This window comes from Hyperolius riggenbachi, chromosome 11, assembly GCF_040937935.1.
Source record: "Hyperolius riggenbachi isolate aHypRig1 chromosome 11, aHypRig1.pri, whole genome shotgun sequence".
Taxonomy (NCBI): Eukaryota; Metazoa; Chordata; class Amphibia; order Anura; family Hyperoliidae; genus Hyperolius; species Hyperolius riggenbachi.
This window is the reverse complement of record NC_090656.1, coordinates 113274455-113297974: the sequence shown is the minus strand read 5'-3', so window position 1 is coordinate 113297974 and position 23520 is coordinate 113274455. Positions and strand designations below refer to the sequence as shown.

The window sequence follows — 23520 nt, the reverse complement described above, 5'->3', positions numbered from 1 at the left end:
CACACATACAGCATCACCTCGCAGTATGCCCCCTGTTGCAGTGGCCATGCAGTGTGTTGCCAAATTGTACCGCACGGCAGGCATTTGGATTGGAATCTATGGCACTTCAACAATCTATTTAGATTGTTGCAGTGGCGGTGCAGCATGCATGCAAAAAACAGTGCCGTTCAGGGTAATGGGCACAGGGGAGTGGTATGGTGCGACTGTCCTGTCCCTGGCTCTCAATGTGTGAAACCAGCCTGTATCTAACAAATATCTATAAAAAACAGAGACCCTCCCAACCGTGTGTGATCATTTAATTCACTGAACGCTGATTGGACAAAGTTCTTTTTGTGATTGAGTTGGTGGAAGCGGAGTGGGCCACTGACAGGGGCAGCATGTGATCACTGATGCTGCACAAAGTTAGCAGCAGCAGTGTGGTTGGTGTTAGTTTACATTCCTTCTGGAGTCTGATCTAATACCATGCAGAGCAGGTAAATGATGAATAACAGGAAGTTACTGAACGCTTACCTAATCTAATAGTGTATGGCAACCTTAATATCCACCACCCACGTCAATGCCCACTACGCAGTTGTGCAATGTAGAGCCATTACATCATTTGCTTCAAACATCCCATTATATATCAGGATGTACTCCAAAAAAAGAAAGGCACATTTCGGGCACCAGATGAGTTGCATAAGACACCACTTTATTTCATCCCACAAATAACACATCACGGTTGGTCTGACAGCCGTTTCGCAAATTACTTGCTTCCTCAGGGGGGTCTCTGAGGAAGCAAGTAATTTGCGAAACGGCTGTCAGACCAACCGTGATGTGTTATTTGTTTGGTGGGATGAAATAAAGTGGTGTCTTCTGCAACTCATCTGGTGCCCGGAATTTGCCTTTCTTTTTTTGGAGTGGATCTTTCTTACCGGAGGCACAGTGAGTTGGTCACCAGCCCCCCACCATAGGCTGTCAGGTGCATCTAGTGCCGATTTTTTCCTCTTCCAAGCTGCTATATATCAGGATGTATTACATTAGTTAACTGCAAATGATTGGATGCTAGAAAAGATTCACTACCCTTCACTGCATATCTTGATTAGTAAATCACTCACGGAAATTGATACAGTGATTGTACTTTTACTTAGTATTCAGCTATAAGCAAACAACATGTTGCGGTCTGTTTCATCTACAAGATAAACGAAAGTAAAATATGCCATAATATTTCATAAAATCATTGAAATGTGTGTCATTAACCTGGAATTTGTTTTTCCTCTCAAGAAAAGTGTTGTTTTTTTTTCACTTAAAAGCAAAAGTAAAGTTTATCCAACTATTTACTTTGCACTTAAAGGGACCCTTAGCGGTGGCCTGTGAGGTTCCCCAGCATCCTCTTGGCCCCTTCCACGGTCCCACTGGCGGCTCCCATAATGCAGCGACTTCAGCGACAGCAGCCGCTGTAAGAGTCCTGCGCATGCTCGGTTCTCTAGAGACTGAACTGTGCATGCGCAGGACTCTTACAGCGACCGTCGTGGTGGTGCACAGAGGAGAAGCCGCATTAACGGAGCCACCAGTGGGACCACGGAAGGGACCAGGAGGATGCCGGGGGACCTTGCGGGCTATCTAGGGCTGGAGGAAGCCCCAGGTAAGTCCAGTTTTCTTTTTTTTGAAAATGCTCAGGGTCCCATTATAACATACACACATTCCTCAACGTGAAGCATTAAGTGCCTGTTGAAAATGGCGCAGGATAGCGGTAGCAGAATATTGGTAAATTTACAAATATTCTACTGCATTCATATAGTGACATATTGGTAATATTTACTGATATTTTACTATGACCTAACCTCTTCCTACTCTCACAAAGAACCCTCCCCTGGTGGTGCCTAACCCTTCATCCCCCAGCTGGGCAACCTTAACCCCCGGCTGGGCAACACTCCTTAAACCCGTATCTATCCTTAAACACCACCGCCATGCACCTAACCTTAATCTTGTTTAAAAGGGTGCCCGCTATTTGAAGCCGAAATTCATATAGCAGTGGCCCCAACACCTGCTATTATAGTGGGCACCCTTTTACACAAGATGCGTCTTTGTACCCTATTTCATCTGCTCCACAGGTAATGGATTCTAGTTTTAGGTGTTATGATTTCCTGCAAACTCTGCCTTCATGCTGGGAGGGAAAGGACTGCACTGCCAATCAAGAATTCTGCATTGATCTAGATTATGGGAGGGGAGAGAAGAATGTGCCCTCCTACAGCCATTTGGATATATGACAATACAGTCATTAGGACTTGTCAGATCCTAAATTTGTTTCTTGATCTTGATGAACTATAATTTTCCCATGAGCACTTGCCTGTCTCTCTCACTCCTCTCTCATTCTTTATCTTTCCTGCTTTTTCCCTATAGTTAATGTGACATACGTAATGAAAACCTGCAGAAAGGTTGTCATATTTAACACAGCACTGAAACTTAGTTACTTAAAAAACTATTTCCTGCATAAACATTCACTATAGTCCATTCCAATATACTAAAATGTGGTTGTTGTCCCAGTGGGATACACACACACCAACTCAAACCTAATAAATTACAAACTACACAGGATAAGGCAGCAAAGCCAAGGTTAATTGCCTGAGACCAAGAAATGTATAGCCTGTCTACACATCTTTTTTCTTTTGGTTCCTTCATTTCCTCTATCCCGAGCCCCCTCTGCCAGACTGCCCACCGTCTTATACTTATGAGACGCCTGAACTTCCAGCAATGATGTCACGCTTCTGCCCAGGTTCCTTTTGGGCGTACATAAGGCCTGTTTCACACGGCAGTGTTAGCTAAATGTTGCAGGTGATTATTGCATTGCAAATCCAAAAACAGCCTTCTGGGATTTCCGCGTCAATGCACGGTAATCCCCCATCTGGCTAAAAGCCAAGCAGGAAGTGAGGATCTCTAGCACTCACTTTCGGTGGCCGGAAAACAAATTGTGCGGGAGTGTATTGGCTACAGCGGCGTCCACATTTCCAGAAGTTGCAGGGGGCCAAACTTTAATGTGTTATATCAGAGGTGTAACAGAGGTGGAGCCTTTCATAGTGGCATCTAGGAGGAGGGGTGGTGCTCATGCCTCTAGCCTCCTCCCTTCACCACTGTTTGGATGAGAGGCGTGGCTTTTATCTCTTCCCAGTATACTGATTGTCAAGTCGTGTGGTTTTCATGATGTGACTGGAGAACTTGTGCTGCGGAGGGGGGGGGGGGGGGGGGAGACAGTGCTTATTAGAGCTGCAGCATCTAGGAGTGCTTCAGGTTCTTTGGATGTCACCTGACCCTTAAAATTGACCTTTGGAGGAAAGCATGGGAGTGTGAGGGTAATTGGATAGGAGTTGTTGGGGTGGCGCCCAATCTGTGCAATAGTGATAAAAAATTATCTCCTCTATACGAATAAAAAGAGGTATCTTACCTCTAATGAAGACTCACAGAGGTGAAACAACGGGGAGTTTTTGTTATAAAAACGGTTATACTGTAGACAACGCGTTTCAAGGCCTCAGCCCGCTTCCTCAGGTCAATGCAAAACAGATAACTGGCCGGGACTCCCTGTGATGTCCAGCAAGTCAATGGATGGGAGTGTGAGGTTGGAGAGGGGTTCACAATTAGTTTATTTGGGTGGAAAGAAGGGTATAGTTAAAAAAAAAAATATTTGCAATGGACTTGCAATTCTTATTGACCACCTTCTAATTTAAAATCAGTGTATTGTATAAGCAAATGCATGCAACATTGAGCTTCATTAACTGTACACAGGAGTACGGTACTTATTCCATTTATGGCTGAAACGCAGCTCATTTGCAGCTACAATTTACAAACACGGGGAACCACAGTGCTTTGTAAATGATAACATCTGTATATTGTATCTGTGAATCGGCTACATTCAGAGGTGAATCAAGGTGAAATGGAGCCCTAGGAAGATATGGTATTAACTAGCATCAACTGGGTCCTTAGTCTCTCTCCAGTACCTAGGCAACGACATTAGTTGCCTTGAGGATTATCCAGCTCTGGCTACATTTCAGCAATATATGGGACACGTTTTCTTGTATATTGCCCAGCACCCACGTATATATATATATTTATTTTTGGACATATTCAAAGGTTGAGTAGTGAAGCCTCCATTGACGATACTTCCAACGCGTACAAGAGGATTCGCCACCGGTAGACTTGGGCGCAGGATACAGCTGGTGTATTGCTTATCCTGCTGCTGCACAAGTTCCCGGCAACATCAATTACTATTCCCCCTCTAGGTCAATGTGGATGGTGGGGAATGATGTAATTCGGCTTCCAGCTATTGCTGGTGGCCTAATTACAGTGTTTTAAAAGTAACTTCAGCTCCATCTTCTGACGGCGCTGAAGTTACTCCCTGTGCGCTGCTATAGGTGTAATTCCTATTACGGTCTATGGTGGCGCCGGCTGCGCCCAAGTCTCCTGCACTGGATTGCCAGTGTTTGCTTCGAACTACTTACATACATTTTTAGAGCATATTATACACGGAGCACACACACACCAGCGTTTAGGAAATGCTGACAGTTGCGACATTTCTTGTTCTCAAGTGTTGCTTGTGCTGCCCAGGATTTAATCACCTCCGTTTACCAGCATAAATGTATTATACCATTATTGTTCAATATATACTAATGCCTCATGCAGCAGGACATCAATCAATCCTAATTTAGTCCTTAAGAAAAAAAAAAAAGTCTGAAGAATTTGAAAGTTATCCATTTTAGACATCAGTCCTGCTTTGATACCACTGGTCCACTAAGTTCTAGATTTACTAAGGCATCTACAGAGGGAACACCATAAGTAACCCGGCAAACCTGGATTGGATTAATTAAAAATGTCCTACTGTTAAAGTTTGTCACGTTCACCTGGGTTATATCAGATCTCAGGGCTGGTGCACACCAAAACCCGCTAGCAGATCCGCAAAATGCTAGCAGATTTTTAAACGCTTTTTTTTATTTTTATGAGGCGTTTTGCTAGCGTTTTGCGGATTGCTGCTGCGGTTTTCAGTATAGTAGATTTCATATATTGTTACAGTAAAGCTGTTACTGAACAGCTTCTGTAACAAAAACGCCTGCAAAACCGCTCTGAAGTGCCGTTTTTCAGAGCAGTTTGCGTTTTTCCTATACTTAACATTGAGGCAGAAACGCATCCGAAATCCAAAAAATGCCTCACCCAGGCATTTTTCGTTTCTGCAAAACGCCTGCTGCTCTGGTGTGCACCACCCCATTGAGATACATTGACCAAGCAGATCCGCAGCCGCAAGCGGATCTGAAAACGCCCAAAAAGCCGCTCGGTGTGCACCAGCCCTTAGTGAGAGTTGTTGAGCAGTATGAGGATTAGTCACTTTGTGATTACAATTGTATGCAGCATCCACAAGGATTTTTTTTAAACAAATATTAGGCAGTCTAAATTTGTAAAAAAAAAAAAAAAAAATCTCACTGTAGTATCGTGCATTACATTGCAATGTAATAATAGTTATTTTAATAACTTTTCAGTCACTAGGATCTGATATGACACAAGGGATGGCTGCAATCGTTTACAATCGCTTCCCTCCTAACAGCAGATAATTAAAAGTAAAATGATTTTCAGTTTTGCCAGTCTGCTTATGGTACTCCAGTTGGGGGTCCTGTAGATGGTTGGAGAGGTTTTAGTAAATCAGGCCCCAAGTGCCCAGCAGTTATATGGGGTTCGGCAGTTAGCCAGGAGCCTATTGGTTGCAAGGAGTTCCTGGGAAGGCTTCAGTGATCGCACAGGGGGCTTCATCACTTGGCTTTGGCGAAACCCACACAATCATTTTCCCGGTCAAACACTGTATAGTACTGGCCGATAAAGACATCTCCCAGGATCCAGAGGGGTCCAGCTGGAGGGGGGATATCCAGCCCCATGAAGCCACTCACACAGATAGTTTGGCTCCCCTGTGTTACCTGCAGGAGGAATGACAGAAATCAGCACTGAGAATGCACAATATACACATCAAACCTGCAGAAAGATAACAAATCGTGCACTTGTACATTTTAAGGAATCCTGAAGTTAACCACTTGAGGACCTAGGGCTTTCTACCCCTTAAGGACCGGCCACTTTTTTTCCATTCAGACCACTGCAGCTTTCACGGTTTATTGCTCGCTCATACAACCTACCACCTAAATGAATTTTGGCTCCTTTTCTTGTCACTAATAAAGCTTTCTTTTGGTGCTATTTGATTGCTCCTGCGATTTTTACTTTTTATTATATTCATCAAAAAAGACATGAATTTTGGCAAAAAAATGTTTTTAACTTTCTGTGCTGACATTTTTCAAATAAAGTAAAATTTCTGTATACATGCAGCGCGAAAAATGTGGACAAACATGTTTTTGATAAAAAAAAAACCCATTCAGTGTATATTTATTGGTTTGGGTAAAAGTTATAGCGTTTACAAACTATGGTGCAAAAAGTGAATTTTCTCATTTTCAAGCATCTATGACTTTTCTGACCCCCTGTCATGTTTCATGAGGGGCTAGAATTCCAGGATAGTATAAATACCCGCCAAATTACCCCATTTTGGAAAGAAGACATCCCAAAGTATTCACTAAGAGGCATAGTGAGTTCATAGAAGATATTATTTTTTGTCACAAGTAAGCGGAAAATGACACTTTGTGAGAAAAAAAAAAAAAAAAAAGTTTCCATTTCTTCTAACTTGCGACAAAAAAAAAAAATGAAATCTGCCACGGACTCACCATGCCCCTCTCTGAATACCTTGAAGGGTCTACTTTCCAAAATGGGGTCATTTGTGGGGTGTGTTTACTGTCCTGACATTTTGGGGGGTGCTAAATTGTAAGCACCCCTGTAAAGCCTAAAGGTGCTCATTGGACTTTGGACCCCTTAGCGCAGTTAGGATGCAAAAAAGTGCCACACATGTGGTATTGCCGTACTCAGGAGAAGTAGTATAATGTGTTTTGGGGTGTATTTTTACACATACCCATGCTGGGTGGGAGAAATATCTCTGTAAATGACAATTTGTTAATTTTTTTTACACACAATTGTCCATTTACAGAGATCTTTCTCCCACTCAGCATGGGTATGTGTAAAAATACACCACAAAACACATTATACTACTTTCCCGAGTACGGCGATACCACATGTGTGGCACTTTTTTGCACCCTAACTGCGCTAAAGGGCCCAAAGTCCAATGAGTACCTTTAGGATTTCACAGGTCATTTTGAGAAATTTCGTTTCAAGACTACTCCTCACGGTTTAGGGCCCCTAAAATGCCAGGGCAGTATAGGAACCCCACAAATGACCCCATTTTAGAAAGAAGACACCCCAAGGTATTCCATTAGGAGTATGGTGAGTTCATAGAAGATTTTATTTTTTGTCAAAAGTTAGCGGAAAATGACACTTTGTGAAAAAACACAATTAAAATCAATTTCCGCTAACTTGTGACAAAAAATAAAATCTTCTATGAACTCGCCATACTACTAACGGAATACCTTGGGGTGTCTTCTTTCTAAAATGGGGTCATTTGTGGGGTTCCTATACTGCCCTGGCATTTTAGGGGCCCTAAACCGTGAGGAGTAGTCTTGAAACGAAATTTCTCAAAATGACCTGTGAAATCCTAAAGGTACTCATTGGACTTTGGGCCCTTTAGCGCAGTTAGGGTGCAAAAAAGTGCCACACATGTGGTATCGCCATACTCGGGAGAAGTAGTACAATGTGTTTTGGGGTGTATTTTTACACATACCCATGCTGGGGGGGAGAAATACCTCTGTAAATGGACAATTGTGTGTAAAAAAATCAAAAGATTGTCATTTACAGAAGTATTTCTCCCACCCAGCATGGGTATGTGTAAAAATACACCCCAAAACACATTATACTACTTCTCCCGAGTACGGCGATACCACATGTGTGGCACTTTTTTGCACCCTAACTGCACTAAGGGGCCCAAAGTCCAATGAGTACCTTTAGGATTTCACAGGTCATTTTTGTTTCAAGACTACTCCTCACGGTTTAGGGCCCCTAAAATGCCAGGGCAGTATAGGAACCCCACTAATGACCCCATTTTAGAAAGAAGACACCCCAAGGTATTCCATTAGGAGTATGGTGAGTTCATAGAAGTTTTTATTTTTTTGTCACAAGTTAGCGGAAATTGATTTTAATTGTTTTTTTTCACAAAGTGTCATTTTCCGCTAACTTGTGACAAAAAATAAAATCTTCTATGAACTCACCATACTCCGCACGGAATACCTTTGGGTGTCTTCTTTCTAGAATGGGGTCATTTGTGGGGTTCCTATACTGCCCTGGCATTTTAGGGGCCCTAAACCGTGAGGAGTAGTCTTGAAACCAAATGTCGCAAAATGACCTGCGAAATCCTAAAGGTACTCATTGGACTTTGGGCCCCTTAGCGTACTTAGGGTGTAAAAAAAAGTGCCACACATGTGGTACCGCCGTACTCAGAAGAAGTAGTATAATGCGTTTTGGGGTGTATTTTTACACATACCCATGCTAAGTGGGAGAAATATCTCTGTAAATGACAATTGTTCGATTTTTTTACACACAATTGTCCATTTACATAGAAATTTCTCCCACCCAGCATGGGTATGTGTAAAAATACACCCCAAAACACATTATACTACTTTTCCTGAGTACGGCGGTACCACATGTGTGACACTTTTTTGCAGCCTAGGTGCGCTAAGGGGCCCAACGTCCTATTCACAGGTCATTTTGAGGCATTTGTTTTCTAGACTACTCCTCGCGGTTTAGGGCCCCTAAAATGCAAGGGCAGTATAGGAACCCCACAAGTGACCCCATTTTAGAAAGAAGACACCCCAAGGTATTCCGTTAGGTGTATGGCGAGTTCATAGAATATTTTATTTTTTGTCACAAGTTAGTGAAAAATGACACTTTGTGAAAAAAAAAAACAATAAAAATCAATTTCCGCTAACTTTTGACAAAAAATAAAATCTTCTATGAACTCGTCATACACCTAACAGAATACCTTGGGGTGTCTTTTTTTCTAAAATGGGGTCACTTGTGGGGTTCCTATACCGCCCTGGCATTTTACAGGCCCAAAACCGTGAGTAGTCTGGAAACCAAATGTCTCAAAATGACTGTTCAGGGGTATAAGCATCTGCAAATTTTGATGACAGGTGGTCTATGAGGGGGCGAATTTTGTGGAACCGGTCATAAGCAGGGTGGCCTTTTAGATGACAGGTTGTATTGGGCCTGATCTGATGGATAGGAGTGCTAGGGGGGTGACAGGAGGTGATTGATGGGTGTCTCAGGGGGTGGTTAGAGGGGAAAATAGATGCAATTAATGCACTGGGGAGGTGATCGGAAGGGGGATCTGAGGGGGATCTGAGGGTTTGGCCGAGTGATCAGGAGCCCACACGGGGCAAATTAGGGCCTGATCTGATGGGTAGGTGTGCTAGGGGGTGACAGGAGGTGATTGATGGGTGTCTCAAGGTGTGATTAGAGGGGGGAATAGATGCAAGCAATGCACTGGCGAGGTGATCAGGGCTGGGGTCTGAGGGCATTCTGAGGGTGTGGGCGGGTGATTGAGTGCCCTAGGGGCAGATAGGGGTCTAATTTGATAGGTAGCAGTGACAGGGGGTGATTGATGGGTAATTAGTGGGTGTTTAGGGTAGAGAACAGATGTAAACACTGCACTTGGGAGGTGATCGGACGTCGGATCTGCGGGCGATCTATTGGTGTGGGTGGGTGATCAGATTGGCCGCAAGGGGCAGGTTAGGGGCTGATTGATGGGTGGCAGTGACAGCGGGTGATTGATGGGCGGCAGTGACAGGGGGTGATTGATGGGTGGCAGTGACAGGGGGTGATTGATGGGTGATTGATAGGTGATTGACAGGTAATCAGTGGGTTATTACAGGGGAGAACAGATGTAAATATTGCACTGGCGAATTGATAAGGGGGGGTCTGAGGGCAATCTGAGCGTGTAGGCGGGCGATTGGGTGCCCGCAAGGGGCAGATTAGGGTCTGATCTGATGGGTAACAGTGACAGGTGGTGATAGGGGGTGATTGATGGGTGATTGATGGGTAATTAGTGGGTGTTTAGAGGAGAGAATAGATGGAAACACTGCGCTTGGGTGGTGATCTGATGTCGGATCTGCGGGCGATCTATTGGTGTGGGTGGGTGATCAGTTTGCCCGCAAGGGGCAGGTTAGGGGCTGATTGTTGGGTGGCAGTGACAGAGGGTGATTGATGGGTGATAGGAGATTGGCAGGTGATTGACAGGTGATCAGTGGGTTATTACAGGGAAGGCCAGATGTAATTAATGCACTGGCGAATTTATAAGGGGGGGGGGGGGGTCTGAGGGCAATCTGAGCGTGTGGGCGGGTGATTGGGTGCCCGCAAGGGGCAGATTAGGGTCTGATCTGATAGGTAACAGTGACGGTTGGTGATAGGGGGTGATTGATGGGTGATTGATGGGTAATTAGTGGGTGTTTAGAGAAGATAACAGATGTAAACAATACATTTGGGAGGTAATCTGACGGCGGGTTTGCAGGCGATCTAATGGTGTGGGTGGGTGATCAGATTGCCCGCAAGGGGCAGGTTAGGGGCTGATTGATGGGTGGCAGTGACAGGGGGTGACAGGGGGTGATTGATGGGTGATAGGTGATTGGCAGGTGATTGACAGGTGATCAGTGGGTTAGTACAGGGAAGAACAGATGTAATTAATGCACTGGTGAATTGATAAGGGGGGGTCAGAGGGCAATCTGAGCGTGTGGGCGGGTGATTAAGTGCCCGCAAGGGGCAGATTAGGGTCTGATCTGATAGGTAAAAGTGACAGGTGGTGATAGGGGGTGATTGATGGGTGATTGATGGGTAATTAGTGGGTGTTTAGAGGAGAGAATAGATGTAAACAATGGATTTGGGAGGTGATCTGATGTCGGATCTGCGGGCGATCTATTGGTGTGGGGGGGGGGGGGTGATCAGATTGCCCGCAAGGGGCAGGTTAGGGGCTGATTGATGGGTGGCAGTGACAGGGGGTGATTGACGGGTGATTGACGGGTGATTGACAGGTGGACAGGTGATTGACAGGTGATCAGGGGGGATAGATGCATACAGTACATGGGGGGGAGGTCTGGGGAGAATCTGAGGGGTGGGGGGGTGATCAGGAGGGAGCGGGGGGCAGGGGGGGGGATAAAAAAAAATAGCGTTGACAGATAGTGACAGGGAGTGATTGATGGGTGATTAGGGGGGTGATTGGGTGCAAACAGGGGTCTGGGGGGTGGGCAGGGGGGGTCTGATGGGTGCTGTGGGCGATCTGGGGCAGGGGGGGGGGGGAAATCAGTGTGCTTGGTGCAGACTAGGGTGGCTGCAGCCCAGGGGAGGACTGGGACCTTTTGGCCTGGGGGGACAACACAAACTAGAGGCCCGTTTCACGGCATCCCCAGCCCAAAGCCATATCTTTCTTGTGTGCAAATCTTCAAATTGTGATGACTAACAGCCCCAGCCACACACACTATGTACCTGATGCCTAACCCCATTTTTCTGCACAATCTACCTGTCTGTGTCTGATGCCTAACCGTAAAGGAGTAAAAGGCTTTTTATTTTTTTATGAAAATTACCCAGGGCTCGTCCAGCCCCAAGCTCCCAGCATGCCCCTTGCCGCAGCTCTGCAGTCAGCTGTTCGCTGCCGCTGCCTCCCAGCCCCCGGCGATGACATCAGGCCGACTGCGCCTGTGCGAGCGGTGCTGTCAATCACCGCCACATGGACCAGAGCGTACTGTGCAAACGCAGAACTACTGCGCCTGCGCAGTACACTCCGGTCCACGTGGCGGTGATTGACAGTGCTGCTCACACAGGCGCAGTACAGGCCGACATCCAGGTCAGACTGGTGCCATCGCCAGGGACTGTGAGGCAGCGGCAGCGAATGGCTGACTGCAGAGCTGCGGCGAGGGACATGCTGGGAGCGTGGGGCTGGAGGAAGCCCTGGGTAAGTAGCACTTATTTCATTAAAAATGCCTGATAACTCCTTTAAACAACCCCCCCCCCCCCACACACACACCTACCTGGTGATGCCTAACCCCACTCCTGCCCACCCACCATACAAACTACTTGTCTGACACCTACTCCCCCCCCCCCCCCCCTCCAACTACGTGTTTGACAGCAGAGCCGGGCCGAGGCAGAGGCTGAAGAGGCTCCAGCCTCAGGGCGCAGTGTAGGAGGGGGCGCACAATTCATTCTGCTGTCATTCCCAATTGTGTTTAAAACACAAAGAAATAAGAAAAGGGCATACATAGCAGTGACTGCAAGCCAGATAACTTGAGATTAAGGTGTTGGGGATTTTGGGGGCCCTAGAGTGCCTCTTAGTCTAATAGCAATTAGTGTGTGACGGCTGGGGTGGGAGGGATGGAGGGGCGCACTTTGCTGTCTCAGCCTTGTGTGCTGAAGAACCTTGTCCCGGCTCTGTTTGACAGTGCCTAACTGCCTGCCTCCCCCCTCCCCTGCCACCAATCACACCACAAGAAGAAAAAACGTTCCCCCTCAGGCCAGGGTCAGAATGGGGATGATTATCACACAAAAAAAAACCTCAGAGGGCAGTGGCCTGGGCAGAGAATTGAATTTGACAGCAGTAGCAGGCAGGCAGCAAAGTGTGAGTAACTCAGTGACAAGAAGGGAGAAGAAGTACAGAAACAAAATTTATAAAAACCACCTTCTCCTCTGGCAACCTGGACCAGACCTCCTCTATCCTCCTGTCTCCTCAGTCCTACACCTCCTCCTCCACAGCAGCAAGCAGCTATAGGTGGCATCTCCGACTCCCAGCCCCCAGAGTGTCTGACTCCTCCAGCCAGCCAGCCACTTGTAGCCGCAGCTCCAGGCCCCCAGCCCCCCCCAGCACAGAAAGCTGAAGAGTGAGACAGCTCACTTCGACACCTCAGGCACCGCAGCACGGGGAGGACTGTGTCCGACTCCTCCAGCCAGCCACTCGTAGCCACAGCTCCAGGCCACCAGCCCCCCCAGCACAGAAAGCTGAAGAGTGAGACAGCTCACTCCGATGACACAGCAGGCACAGCAGCACGTTGCGGGCGGCAATGCCTCCAGGCGAGGGCCGGAGTCAAGCAGGGTCAACCCACCGGGCCGGAGAGGACCTTAGCTATTTGTGTCCTTGTGCCGCTCACATCCACCGCAGGCGCAGCCACGCACAAGGGGCAAGGGCACACCACGGCCGGCCGCCTCAGCCCCTTCTTTGATTGGATACTTCAACTTGCCGGGAAATATCGCGCGAGGTTGCGATCCCCACTGCGAACCTGTCACCTGTGGTATGTCTGCGGCCGCTGCGTATAGCAGCGGCCGGCCCTAATTACTTAAGATTTGGGTGGCCCGGGGGGCAATTGCCCCCCGTCCCCCTGGGCCAGTCCTCCCCTGCTGCAGCCTGCCCTGGTGGTCCCTCGGACATTGGGACCACCAGGGCAGGAGGCAGCCTGTATAATACACTTTGTAAACATTACAAAGTGTATTATACACTTTGTATGCGGCGATCGTCGGGTTAACATCCCGCCGGCGCTTCCGTATGGCCGGCGGGATGTTGCGGCGGGTGAGCGGCGCCAGGCGGAGGTTCGCGTCACGGATGACGCGATCGCTCCGCCCATGCCAATACAAGGACCGCCGCCAATTGTCAATACGGCGGTCCTTGCGGCGTCCACTTCCCGGCCGCCAATTGTATATACGGCGGTCGGGAAGTGGTTAAAGTCAATCCGAGATGAACTTTTACTCATTGCACAATTGTGTTCCTTTCCTAATGTTTATAGGGCATTCTTCAAGCCAAATACTTTTTTGTTTTTGTTTAAATACTCTAATTCCCTATAAACTAAACAAGCCTCGCCCACAGAATTTCAGAGAGCCTTGGCATTTTCAGACAGTAGCAAGGGCTCATGGGAGCTCAGTCTGGGCAGGAGGAGGGGGAGGTATTATTAGCCAGAGATTTCAGAGGCAGAGGGGAGGAGGGGGATAAGGTTTTTTTCACAGGCTAAGTGCTGAAGATGCAGATAAACTTGCTGTGTGTAATGTTTACAAACAACATGGCTGTTGTCATTGTAGCACAGGAAGAAATAATCATATTCTATTGAAGCTGTTTACAGCTAGATTTGCTGTGTAAACCAAACTTTAGATAAGATATATAGACAAGTTACTTGTTATAGTTAGTTTTTCATCTCGGATCCGCTTTAAGAAAATAAAGATGGAAGCCTCCATGTTTCTCAACACCCGGGTGTAAAATGATCTTCTAATTTCAATAGTTTCCGGGTCACACACCTGATATAAGCATGCAGCCAGTAAGTCAGAGCTAAGTCAGTCACAGACATGGCGCACAGGCCCTTGAGTTCTAAATAAGCCACTTTCAAGTGACTATGGCAATATTTCAACCACAGAGACCAGGTCTTTAGAGGTGAAATTTACACAGGACAAGGGCCCTTAGTGCCTTTTCTACTAAAAGAAATCAGTACCTTTGGATTCACTTATATACTTTGAAGGACAACTGAGGTGACATGTGACATGCTGAGATGGACATATACATAGCGCCCAACTGTCACTCTTTTAGAGGGATAGTCCCTCTTTGGGAGCCATGTCCCTCTGTCCCTCTTTCTTCCTCATTTGTCCCTCTTTCAAGACTGATGTACAGATCTATGTAAATATATTTATTTTATCTACTGAAAAATGTGTTTGACTCTAAACTATATTTCCATGCTTTAAATTGATATAGTTCTTATTTTCAAATGTTAATATGAAGGAAAATGAACCAGGATAGAAAGGACCAGTGAGGTTTGAATTACAAAACAACATATTTTTCTTATGAAATCTTTGTGGTATGTGTGACTAGGGGTGTGTCGGGGGCATGATTAGGGGTGTGGCAGAGGCAGGGCTTAAGTATCCCTCTCTATTATCTCAAAAAGTTGGGACAGTGCCAAACACAAATAACTATGCTGTGCTCTTTTTTTTTTTCCTATGTCTGAAAAAGTTAAAAATTAGGTATGCAAGTAACAGTTTCTGTCCAGGTCAGGACTAGGTTAGGCTAATAACCCTCACTGATAAGTGTTTCCCTCACACTAATCTACATGGGGGGGTCACATCAGGCTTGCTATATTGAGGGATGCTAGCTATTATTGGGGGCCACTTTGGCTACCTGCACTAGGGGGTTACCTAATCCTGAGTTGTACGGCTGGCTACCCAATAGTGGGGGCCCCTCTGACTTCATATACTAGGGGCTACCCAATACTGGGAGTCAGGGAGTCACATCTGACTATCTACACTGAGTTATCTATTTAATACTTGAGGCCACTCTGGCTACCTAAAACTGATTTGTGTCTGTGTGCTTATAATTTCTTGGGGGAAGGGGGGGGGGTAATAGAGAGACACAAAATTTCACTATGGGGCCTCATGATTTCTAGCTGCAGCCCTAGAGGCAGTCGTTTTCCTGCCAGAAAGTTTAGTGTCTGTCATGAGTTGATCTTTATTTTCTCAGTAGCTACTTCCCATCCTCACCCAAAGTCACTTACAGGTTGCAGCAGCTGCTTAGGACTAACTAAGTTTGTTTTAAAAACTAAGATGCACCATTATTTTGGTTTGGTTTGGTTGGAAGAAATCTCAGAAATATAAGGCAACCATGTTATTGTGTTGCAGACTCACCACCATTGTTCTGTTTACTCTCTTAGAATCTGTGAAAAAAATATATACAGCATATCCGGAACTCAACTTACCAGCAGTCTCAACCAACCAACACAAATCACCAGCAGTACTCACAGTGGTGAAGGCCAACTTAGGCTGTCTGTGGGGCTATTGTGCTTAAATGACTGTATTTTAACAATTCGGAGTTCATGGTATGTACAGTGGGTTGCAAAAGTATTCGGCCCCCTTGAAGTTTTCCACATTTTGTCATATTGCTGCCATAAACATGAATCAATTTTATTGGAATTCCACATGAAAGACCAAAACAAAGTGGTGTACACATGAGAAGTGGAACGAAAATCATACATGATTCCAAACATGTTTTACAAATAAATAACTGCAAAGTGGTGTGTACATAATTATTCAGCCCCCTTTGATCTGAGTGCAGTCAGTTTCCTATAGACATTGTCTGATAAGTGCTAATGACTAAATAGAGTGCACCTGTGTGTAATCTAATGTCAGTACAAATACAGCTGCGCTGTGAGGGCCTCAGAGGTTGTCTAAGAGAATATTGGGAGCAACAACACCGTGAAGTCCAAAGAACACACAAGACAGGTCCAAGACAGGTCAGGGATCAAGTTATTGAGAAATTTAAAGCAGGCCTAGGCTACAAAAAGATTTCCAAAGCCTTGAACATCCCAAGGAGCACTGTTCAAGCGATCATTCAGAAATGGAAGGAGTATGGCACAACTGTAAACCTACCAAGACAAGGCCATCCACCTAAACTCACAGGCCGAACAAGGAGAGCGCTGATCAGAAATGCAGTCAAGAGGCCCATGGTGACTCTGGACGAGCTGCAGAGATCTACAGCTCAGGTGGGAGACTCTGTCCATAGAACAACTATTAGTCATGCACTGTACACAGTTGGCCTTTATGGAAGAGTGGCAAGAAGAAAGGCATTGTTAACAGAAAGCATAAGAAGTCCCGTTTGCAGTTTGCCACAAGCCATGTGGGGGACACAGCAACCATGTGGAAGAAGGTGCTCTGGTCAGATGAGACCAAAATGGAACTTTTTGGCCAAAATGTAAAACGCTATGTGTGGCAGAAAACTAACACTGCACATCACTCTGAACACACCATCCCCACTGTCAAATATAGTGGTGGCAGCATCATGCTTGGGGGGTGCATCTCTTCAGCAGGGACAGGGAAGCTGGTCAGAGTTGATGGGAAGATGGATGGAGCCAAATAGAGGGCAAACTTGGAAGAAAACCTGTTGGAGACTGCAAAAGACTTGGGACTGGGGCGGAGGTTCACCTTCCAGCAGGACAATGACCCTAAACATAAAGCCGGGGCAACAATGGAATGGTTTAAAACAAAACATATCTATGTGTTAGAATGGCCCAGTCAAAGTCCAGATCTAAATCCAATCGAGAATCTGTGGCAAGATCTGAAAACTGCTGTTCACAAACGCTGTCCATCTAATCTGACTGAGCTGGAGCTGTTTTGCAAAGAAGAAAGGGCAAGGATTTCAGTCTCTAGATGTGCAAAGCTGGTAGAGACATACCCTAAAAGACTGGCAGCTGTAATTGCAGCAAAAGGTGGTTCTACAAAGTATTGACTCAGGGGGCCGAATAATTACGCACACCCCACTTTGCAGTTATTTATTTGTAAAAAATGTTTGGAATGATGTATGATTTTCGATCCACTTCTCACATATACACCACTTTGTATTGGTCTTTCATGTGGAATTCCATAAAATTGATGCATGTTTGTGGCAGTAATGTGACAAAATGTGGAAAACTGCAAGGGGGTCGAATACTTTTGCAAGCCACTGTATATTGAGTGGGGTATAGTACCATACTAGCTAGGCCTATTTTTAACACAGAGTCTCAAGCAGCTAGAAAACACACTGATACCGGGTAACCAAAACTCTTTTATATAATGATTTCTCACCTTCAGTGTATACTGTTCCCCTGTCAGAGTATATTGCTTCCCTCCAAGAAACAATGAGATCACAGGCAGAGAGGGGACGTCATCACAATGGACCATGTACTGTAAAAGACAACAGTGTATATAAAATGCTGTCATGTCTGTATGAAACACCACATAACTGATAACAGCATCTATGATACAAGACTGACCGAAGCATCAACTGATTTTCAAAACATGACTAATGTAAGCCAGAACAACTTTCATCCTACTCCCTCTACCTAAACACTAGCTTGACTGTAAATATCTAGCTATAGTTGCCAATAGCCAATGCGCTGCAAAGGAAGTAGTTAGATCACCGCGTACCCGCTACAAAGTCATCCATGCGTTACCACATGATCTGTGCCTACCGCACGCATTATGCAGTATTGCAAGTCTACAGCGACGCAGTAAGGGTAAAAGACGGAGCACGGTGCGATGCAGCACGCATGCACGGACTGACGGGAATCCCGGTGACGTACTTCCTGTCAAGAAGGACAGGAAGAACATTGTGGCACAGACTGTTTTTCACGGCACAGACTGTTAAATTTGGGCGCAACGTCAGGATAAAGTTACCTTTACCACTACATGAACTCTATAGTAAAAAATATCCACTATAGTAAAACATATCCGCTACTGCAGTTCATTATCTGCTACAGCAGTTCAACTGGTAAATTTGGGCACAGCGCTATCATGATGGTAAGTTTACCGCTTTAAGAACTCGGCTATAGTAAAAATGATCTGCTACAGCAGTTCAATTTTAACGGATAGAAAGGTTAGGAGCCCACCTACAGTTAGGAGTGGGAAGGGGACGGGTTAAGGTTAGGCACCTACCAGGGGAGTTTTAATGTTAGGCACCACTTTGGAGGTCCTTAGTGTTAGGCACCACCTGGGGGGGTCCTTAATGTTAGGCACCACCTGGGGCAATCCTTAGCTTTAGATACCATCTGAAAGGGTCCTTAGTGTTAGGCACCACCTGGGGGGGGGGTCCTTAGTGTTAGCCACCACCCGGGGGGGGGGGGGGGGGGACGACGACCTTAGTGTTAGGCACCACCGGGGGGGGGGGGAGGGGTCCTTAGACAGGGAACACACTAGATGTGATTGGGGATGTCGCTTTGCCACAGATGTAAAATTACCAATATTCTACTATAGTGGATAATAGAATACTGGTTAAATTATGGATATTCATGATATTCAACTATAGTGGGTAAAAGAATATTGGTAAAATAACCAATATTCAACACGATTTTCCGCTATTTTCACGCCCAAATTTAATTGTGGTTTTTTACATGTACTATGGGCCTGTTCAGATCTCTGCATTGTAACGGATTGCATTATTCTAACTCCCTGCATGCAGGCCTTGAATGAGCGTTTATGCTATAACAAATGCAGTGTCCATTGCAGTTCACACACATTATAACGTGCATTATGCAACCCACACAGTGTGAATCTAGCCTTTTAGTTCTTACTACCTATTTCCTGTGAACTACAGGTCTGATATCTATTGTTCTTATGATTTAGATGTCACACCTGATTGTCCTGTCCAATTGCTGAATCCTGAAAGCAGAGGAAATGATCTGTAATGTGATATGCCACACAGTGGCGGACACAGCCAGCAGTGGGCCCCTGTGCAAAATTGTAATTGTGGGCCCCCATAAAATATGGGCGTGGCTACAACCTGCGGCGCGCGAAGCGCGCCGCGGCAAAAAATAGCGGATAGAGCCTGCGGCGCGTAGCGCCGCGGCAAAAAAATGGGCGTGGCAATGACCGGATGAGGGCGGAGCTAACTGTAACTTAAAGCAAACCCGGGGTGAGGGTTTATTTCCTTTTAAACAATACTAGTTGCCTGGCGGCCCTGCTGATCTATTTGGCTGCAGTAATAAACTGAATTACACCAGCAACAAGCATGCAGCTAATCTTCTCAGTTCTGACAATATTGTCAGAAACCCCTGACCTGCTGCATGCTTGTTCAGGGTCTATGGTTGAAAGAATAAGAGGCAGGGGACCAGCACGGCAGCCAGGCAACTGGTATTGCTTAAAAGGAGAGAAATATGTCAGCCTCAATATTATTCTCACCTCAGGTTCCCTTGAAAAGTGCAACGCAAAGACAGTGGGCCCAAGTTTTGGTGACCCTTTCCCCAGAAAATTCACATAATTGTGCAGGTTTTCTCAAGAAAATACACATATATGCCCAGAAAATACGTGCAATCATGTCGGCAGATATGCCCAGAAAATACGTGCAATCATGTCGGCAGATATGCCCAGAAAATACGTGCAATCAAGTCGGCAGATATGCCCAGAAAATACATGCAATCAAGTCGGCAGATATGCCCAGAAAATACGTGCAAACAAGTCGGCAGATATGCCCAGAAAATACATGCAATCAAGTCGGCAGATATGCCCAGAAAATACGTGCAAACAAGTCGGCAGATATGCCCAGAAAATACGTGCAATCATGTCGGCAGATATGCCCAGAAAATACATGCAATCATGTGGCAGACCTGCCCAGAACATACACCTGCTAATATAAATAAAACAAAAACATTTACTCACCTGCAGCAGCAGACCTCCTGTCCCAGCCTCCATCCGGCGCGCAGCTCCCATGGGTGGTTGGGTGGATAGGTAGCCTAGTGGGTGGGTGAGTGGGTGGGTGGGTGGATAGGTAGCCTGGTGGGTGGGTGGGTAACTAGCCCGGTAGGTAGGTAGGTAGCCCGGTGGGTGGGTAGGTAGGTAGCCTGGTGGGTGGGTTGGTAACTAGCCCGGTAGGTAGCCGGGTGGGTGGTTAGGTAGGTAGCCTGGTGGGTGGGTAGGTAGGTAGCCTGGTGGGTGGGTTGGTAACTAGCCCGGTAGGTAGCCGGGTGGGTGGTTAGGTAGGTAGCCGGGTGGGTGGTTAGGTAGGTAGCCGGGTGGGTGGTTAGGTAGGTAGCCTGGTGGGTGGGTGGGTAGCCTGGTGGGTGGGTAGGTAGCCTGGTGGGTGGGTTGGTAACTAGCCCGGTAGGTAGCCGGGTGGGTGGTTAGGTAGGTAGCCTGGTGGGTGGGTAGGTAGGTAGCCTGGTGGGTGGGTAGGTAGGTAGCCCGGTAGGTAGCCGGGTGGGTGGTTAGGTAGGTAGCCGGGTGGGTGGTTAGGTAGGTAGCCTGGTGGGTGGGTGGGTAGCCTGGTGGGTGGGTTGGTAACTAGCCCGGTAGGTAGCCGGGTGGGTGGTTAGGTAGGTAGCCGGGTGGGTGGTTAGGTAGGTAGCCGGGTGGGTAGGTAGGTAGGAAGCCTGGTGGGTGGGTAGCCGGGTGGGTGGGTAGCCTGGTGGGTGGGTAGGTAGCCTGGTGGGTGGGTTGGTAACTAGCCCGGTAGGTAGCCGGGTGGGTGGTTAGGTAGGTAGCCGGGTGGGTGGTTAGGTAGGTAGCCGGGTGGGTAGGTAGGTAGGAAGCCTGGTGGGTGGGTAGCCGGGTGGGTGGGTAGGTAGGTAGCCGGGTGGGTGGTTAGGTAGGTAGCCGGGTGGGTAGGTAGGAAGCCTGGTGGGTGGGTAGGTAGCCGGGTGGGTAGGTAGGTAGCCGGGTGGGTAGGTAGGAAGCCTGGTGGGTGGGTAGGTAGCCTGGTGGGTGGGTGGGTAGGTAGGTAGCCTGGTGGGTGGGTAGGTAGCCTGGTGGGTGGGTTGGTAACTAGCCCGGTAGGTAGCCGGGTGGGTAGTTAGGTAGGTAGCCGGGTAGGTGGTTAGGTAGGTAGGTAGCCGGGTGGGTAGGTAGGTAGGTAGCCGGGTGGGTAGGTAGCCGGGTGGGTAGGTAGCCGGGTGGGTGGTTAGGTAGTTGGGTGGGTGGTTAGGTAGGAAGCCTGGTGGGTGGGTAGGTAGCCGGGTGGGTAGGTAGCCGGGTGGGTGGTTAGGTAGTTGGGTGGGTGGTTAGGTAGGAAGCCTGGTGGGTGGGTAGGTAGCCGGGTGGGTAGGTAGGTAGGAAGCCTGGTGGGTGGTTAGGTAGTCGGGTGGGTAGGTAGGAAGCCTGGTGGGTGGGTAGGTAGGTAGCCGGGTGGGTAGGTGGTTAGGTAGCCGGGTGGGTAGCTATCCGGGTGGGGGGCCCGACTCCTATCCTCCCTCCCTCCCTTCCTCACCTCGGGGGGCCCCCTCCCGATATGCGCGGCGGGAGAGCGAGCGGCAAATGCAGGAAGTCTTCAGGGCTCTCCAGGCATCCGCTAAAGGCCCAGCCGCTGAGTCTCCAATATGTCTCCAACTGGAGACATATTGGAGACTAAGCGGCTGGGCCTCTAGCGGATGCCTGGAGAGCCCTGAAGACTTCCTGCATTTGCCGCTCGCTCGCTCGCTCTCCCGCCGCGCATATCGGGAGGGGGGCCCCCCCGAGGTGAGGGAGGGAGGGAGGATAGGAATCGGGGGCCCCCCCGGGGAATAAAATAATAAAAAAAAAATAAAAAAAAAAAATACTTAATGGGCCCCTGAAGAAAACGGAACTTCAGGGGCCCTCGTGCGGCGGCACGGCCTGCACGGCCGTATGTCCGCCACTGATGCCACATACAATTAACCCATGCAACCAGTATGCTATCCATCACATGACTTCAGTTCACTTATTAGTTGGATTGTTATTAGAATCTGTCTTTTTCAGGCTTCGGTTTCCATTTAGCTTTATAGAAGGTCCAAAGAAAAAAAATCTGCTTTCTTTTCAAAAACCTCCAAAAATGATTTTTCTTTCCTTTTTTTTTAACTGACCCTGAAGAGCTGAATAATTCAGTTAAGCTGTGCCACGTACATTCTGGAAAAATATACTATTACAGTCCGTGCCTGGTACAAGCAGGGTCGGCACTATAATTAAGGCAAAGAAGAAGTCTGTAGAGGCCCCTAAGCTTTTCCTATTGCCCCTTTAAAAATGTCTGGCCGCTATGTGCACTGATTGCTACAGTTGAAAAAGTTATTTTTCTGATCTCTCCTTTGAATGACATGCCAAGTAGTATGTGTTCATACGTGGTGCGTGCAACTATCTGTGTGGGCTGAATTATTACACTGCAGCCAGCCATACATCGTGCAGAGGCCATGGGAGCAGTCAGGGGGAGACCACATGGGGAAGGGGGGTAGCAGCTGGCTGAGGGGCCCCAGAGGCTGACTTTGCTGACGAGGAGGGAACCCCATATTGGTTTAACGCCGCTTAAACCATCTCTGGGTACAAAGTGAAAAGAACGCCAACATGACTTGGTGTGCTTTTCAATCGGGCCCAATTAAATGAGCTGCAATGCCTTACCCTCCTTTCCCTCTCTGCTGAGCCTGGGCTTTAGTGCTAAAAGGGTCTGACCTGACCTCAAATTAACTAGAATCATTACACCTGCATTTCCAGGACAAATATGGTCACTGTAACTGATACCTAAAACTGAGGACCTGGACTGAAATATTTAATTCTAATAAACTTACCTGTCCCTGAGTAAGAGGTGTGGCTCCAATTGCTTTCTGCAGGGCAATCACTTCATCCTGTGGGCCGGTGATTAATGAAGTCCCGGTGTCCACAATGGCTGCACAGCCTCCTTTACAAAGCATAAGCTGATCTCCAACACCCAGCCTATAAACAGCAGAAACAGATGCTTGATAAGAAGATGTAGTTTAGACACCACAATCTACATACTTTGTGGAATTTTGATTGATGCAGAGCCCTAGCAATAGGGGTAGCTAAGGATGTAACTTATTCTTGAAGACCTGCCCAGGGCCCTACATTAACCCATTCAGGTTCCGTCGTTTTCACGTGAGAAATGTTCACCTCCCATTCATTAGCCTATAACTTTATCACTACTTATCACAATGCACTGATCTATATCTTGTTTTTTCCGCCACCAATTAGGCTTTCTTTGGGGGGTACATTTTGCTAAGAGCCACTTTACTGTAAATGCATTTTAACAGGAAGAATAAGAAAAAACGGAAAAAATTCATTATTTCTCAGTTTTCAGCCATTATAGTTTTAAAATAATAC

At 47.0% G+C, this 23520-nt stretch overlaps 1 protein-coding gene across 1 annotated transcript in view; it reads right to left on the bottom strand.

Moving 5' to 3' along the window:
- Positions 1 to 1103: 1103 nt before the first annotated feature.
- LOC137538454 (cathepsin D-like) overlaps positions 1104 to 23520 on the bottom strand; it is a 50593-nt gene continuing 28176 nt past the window's right edge. Inside the window, exons 7-9 of the mRNA XM_068260669.1 lie at positions 22971 to 23115; positions 17557 to 17655; positions 1104 to 5927 (exon numbers count right to left, since the gene is read on the bottom strand). Of these exons, the coding sequence (XP_068116770.1) occupies positions 5766 to 5927; positions 17557 to 17655; positions 22971 to 23115 (406 nt within the window). The 3' untranslated portion in view covers positions 1104 to 5765. The remainder of the gene's footprint in view (positions 5928 to 17556; positions 17656 to 22970; positions 23116 to 23520) is intronic.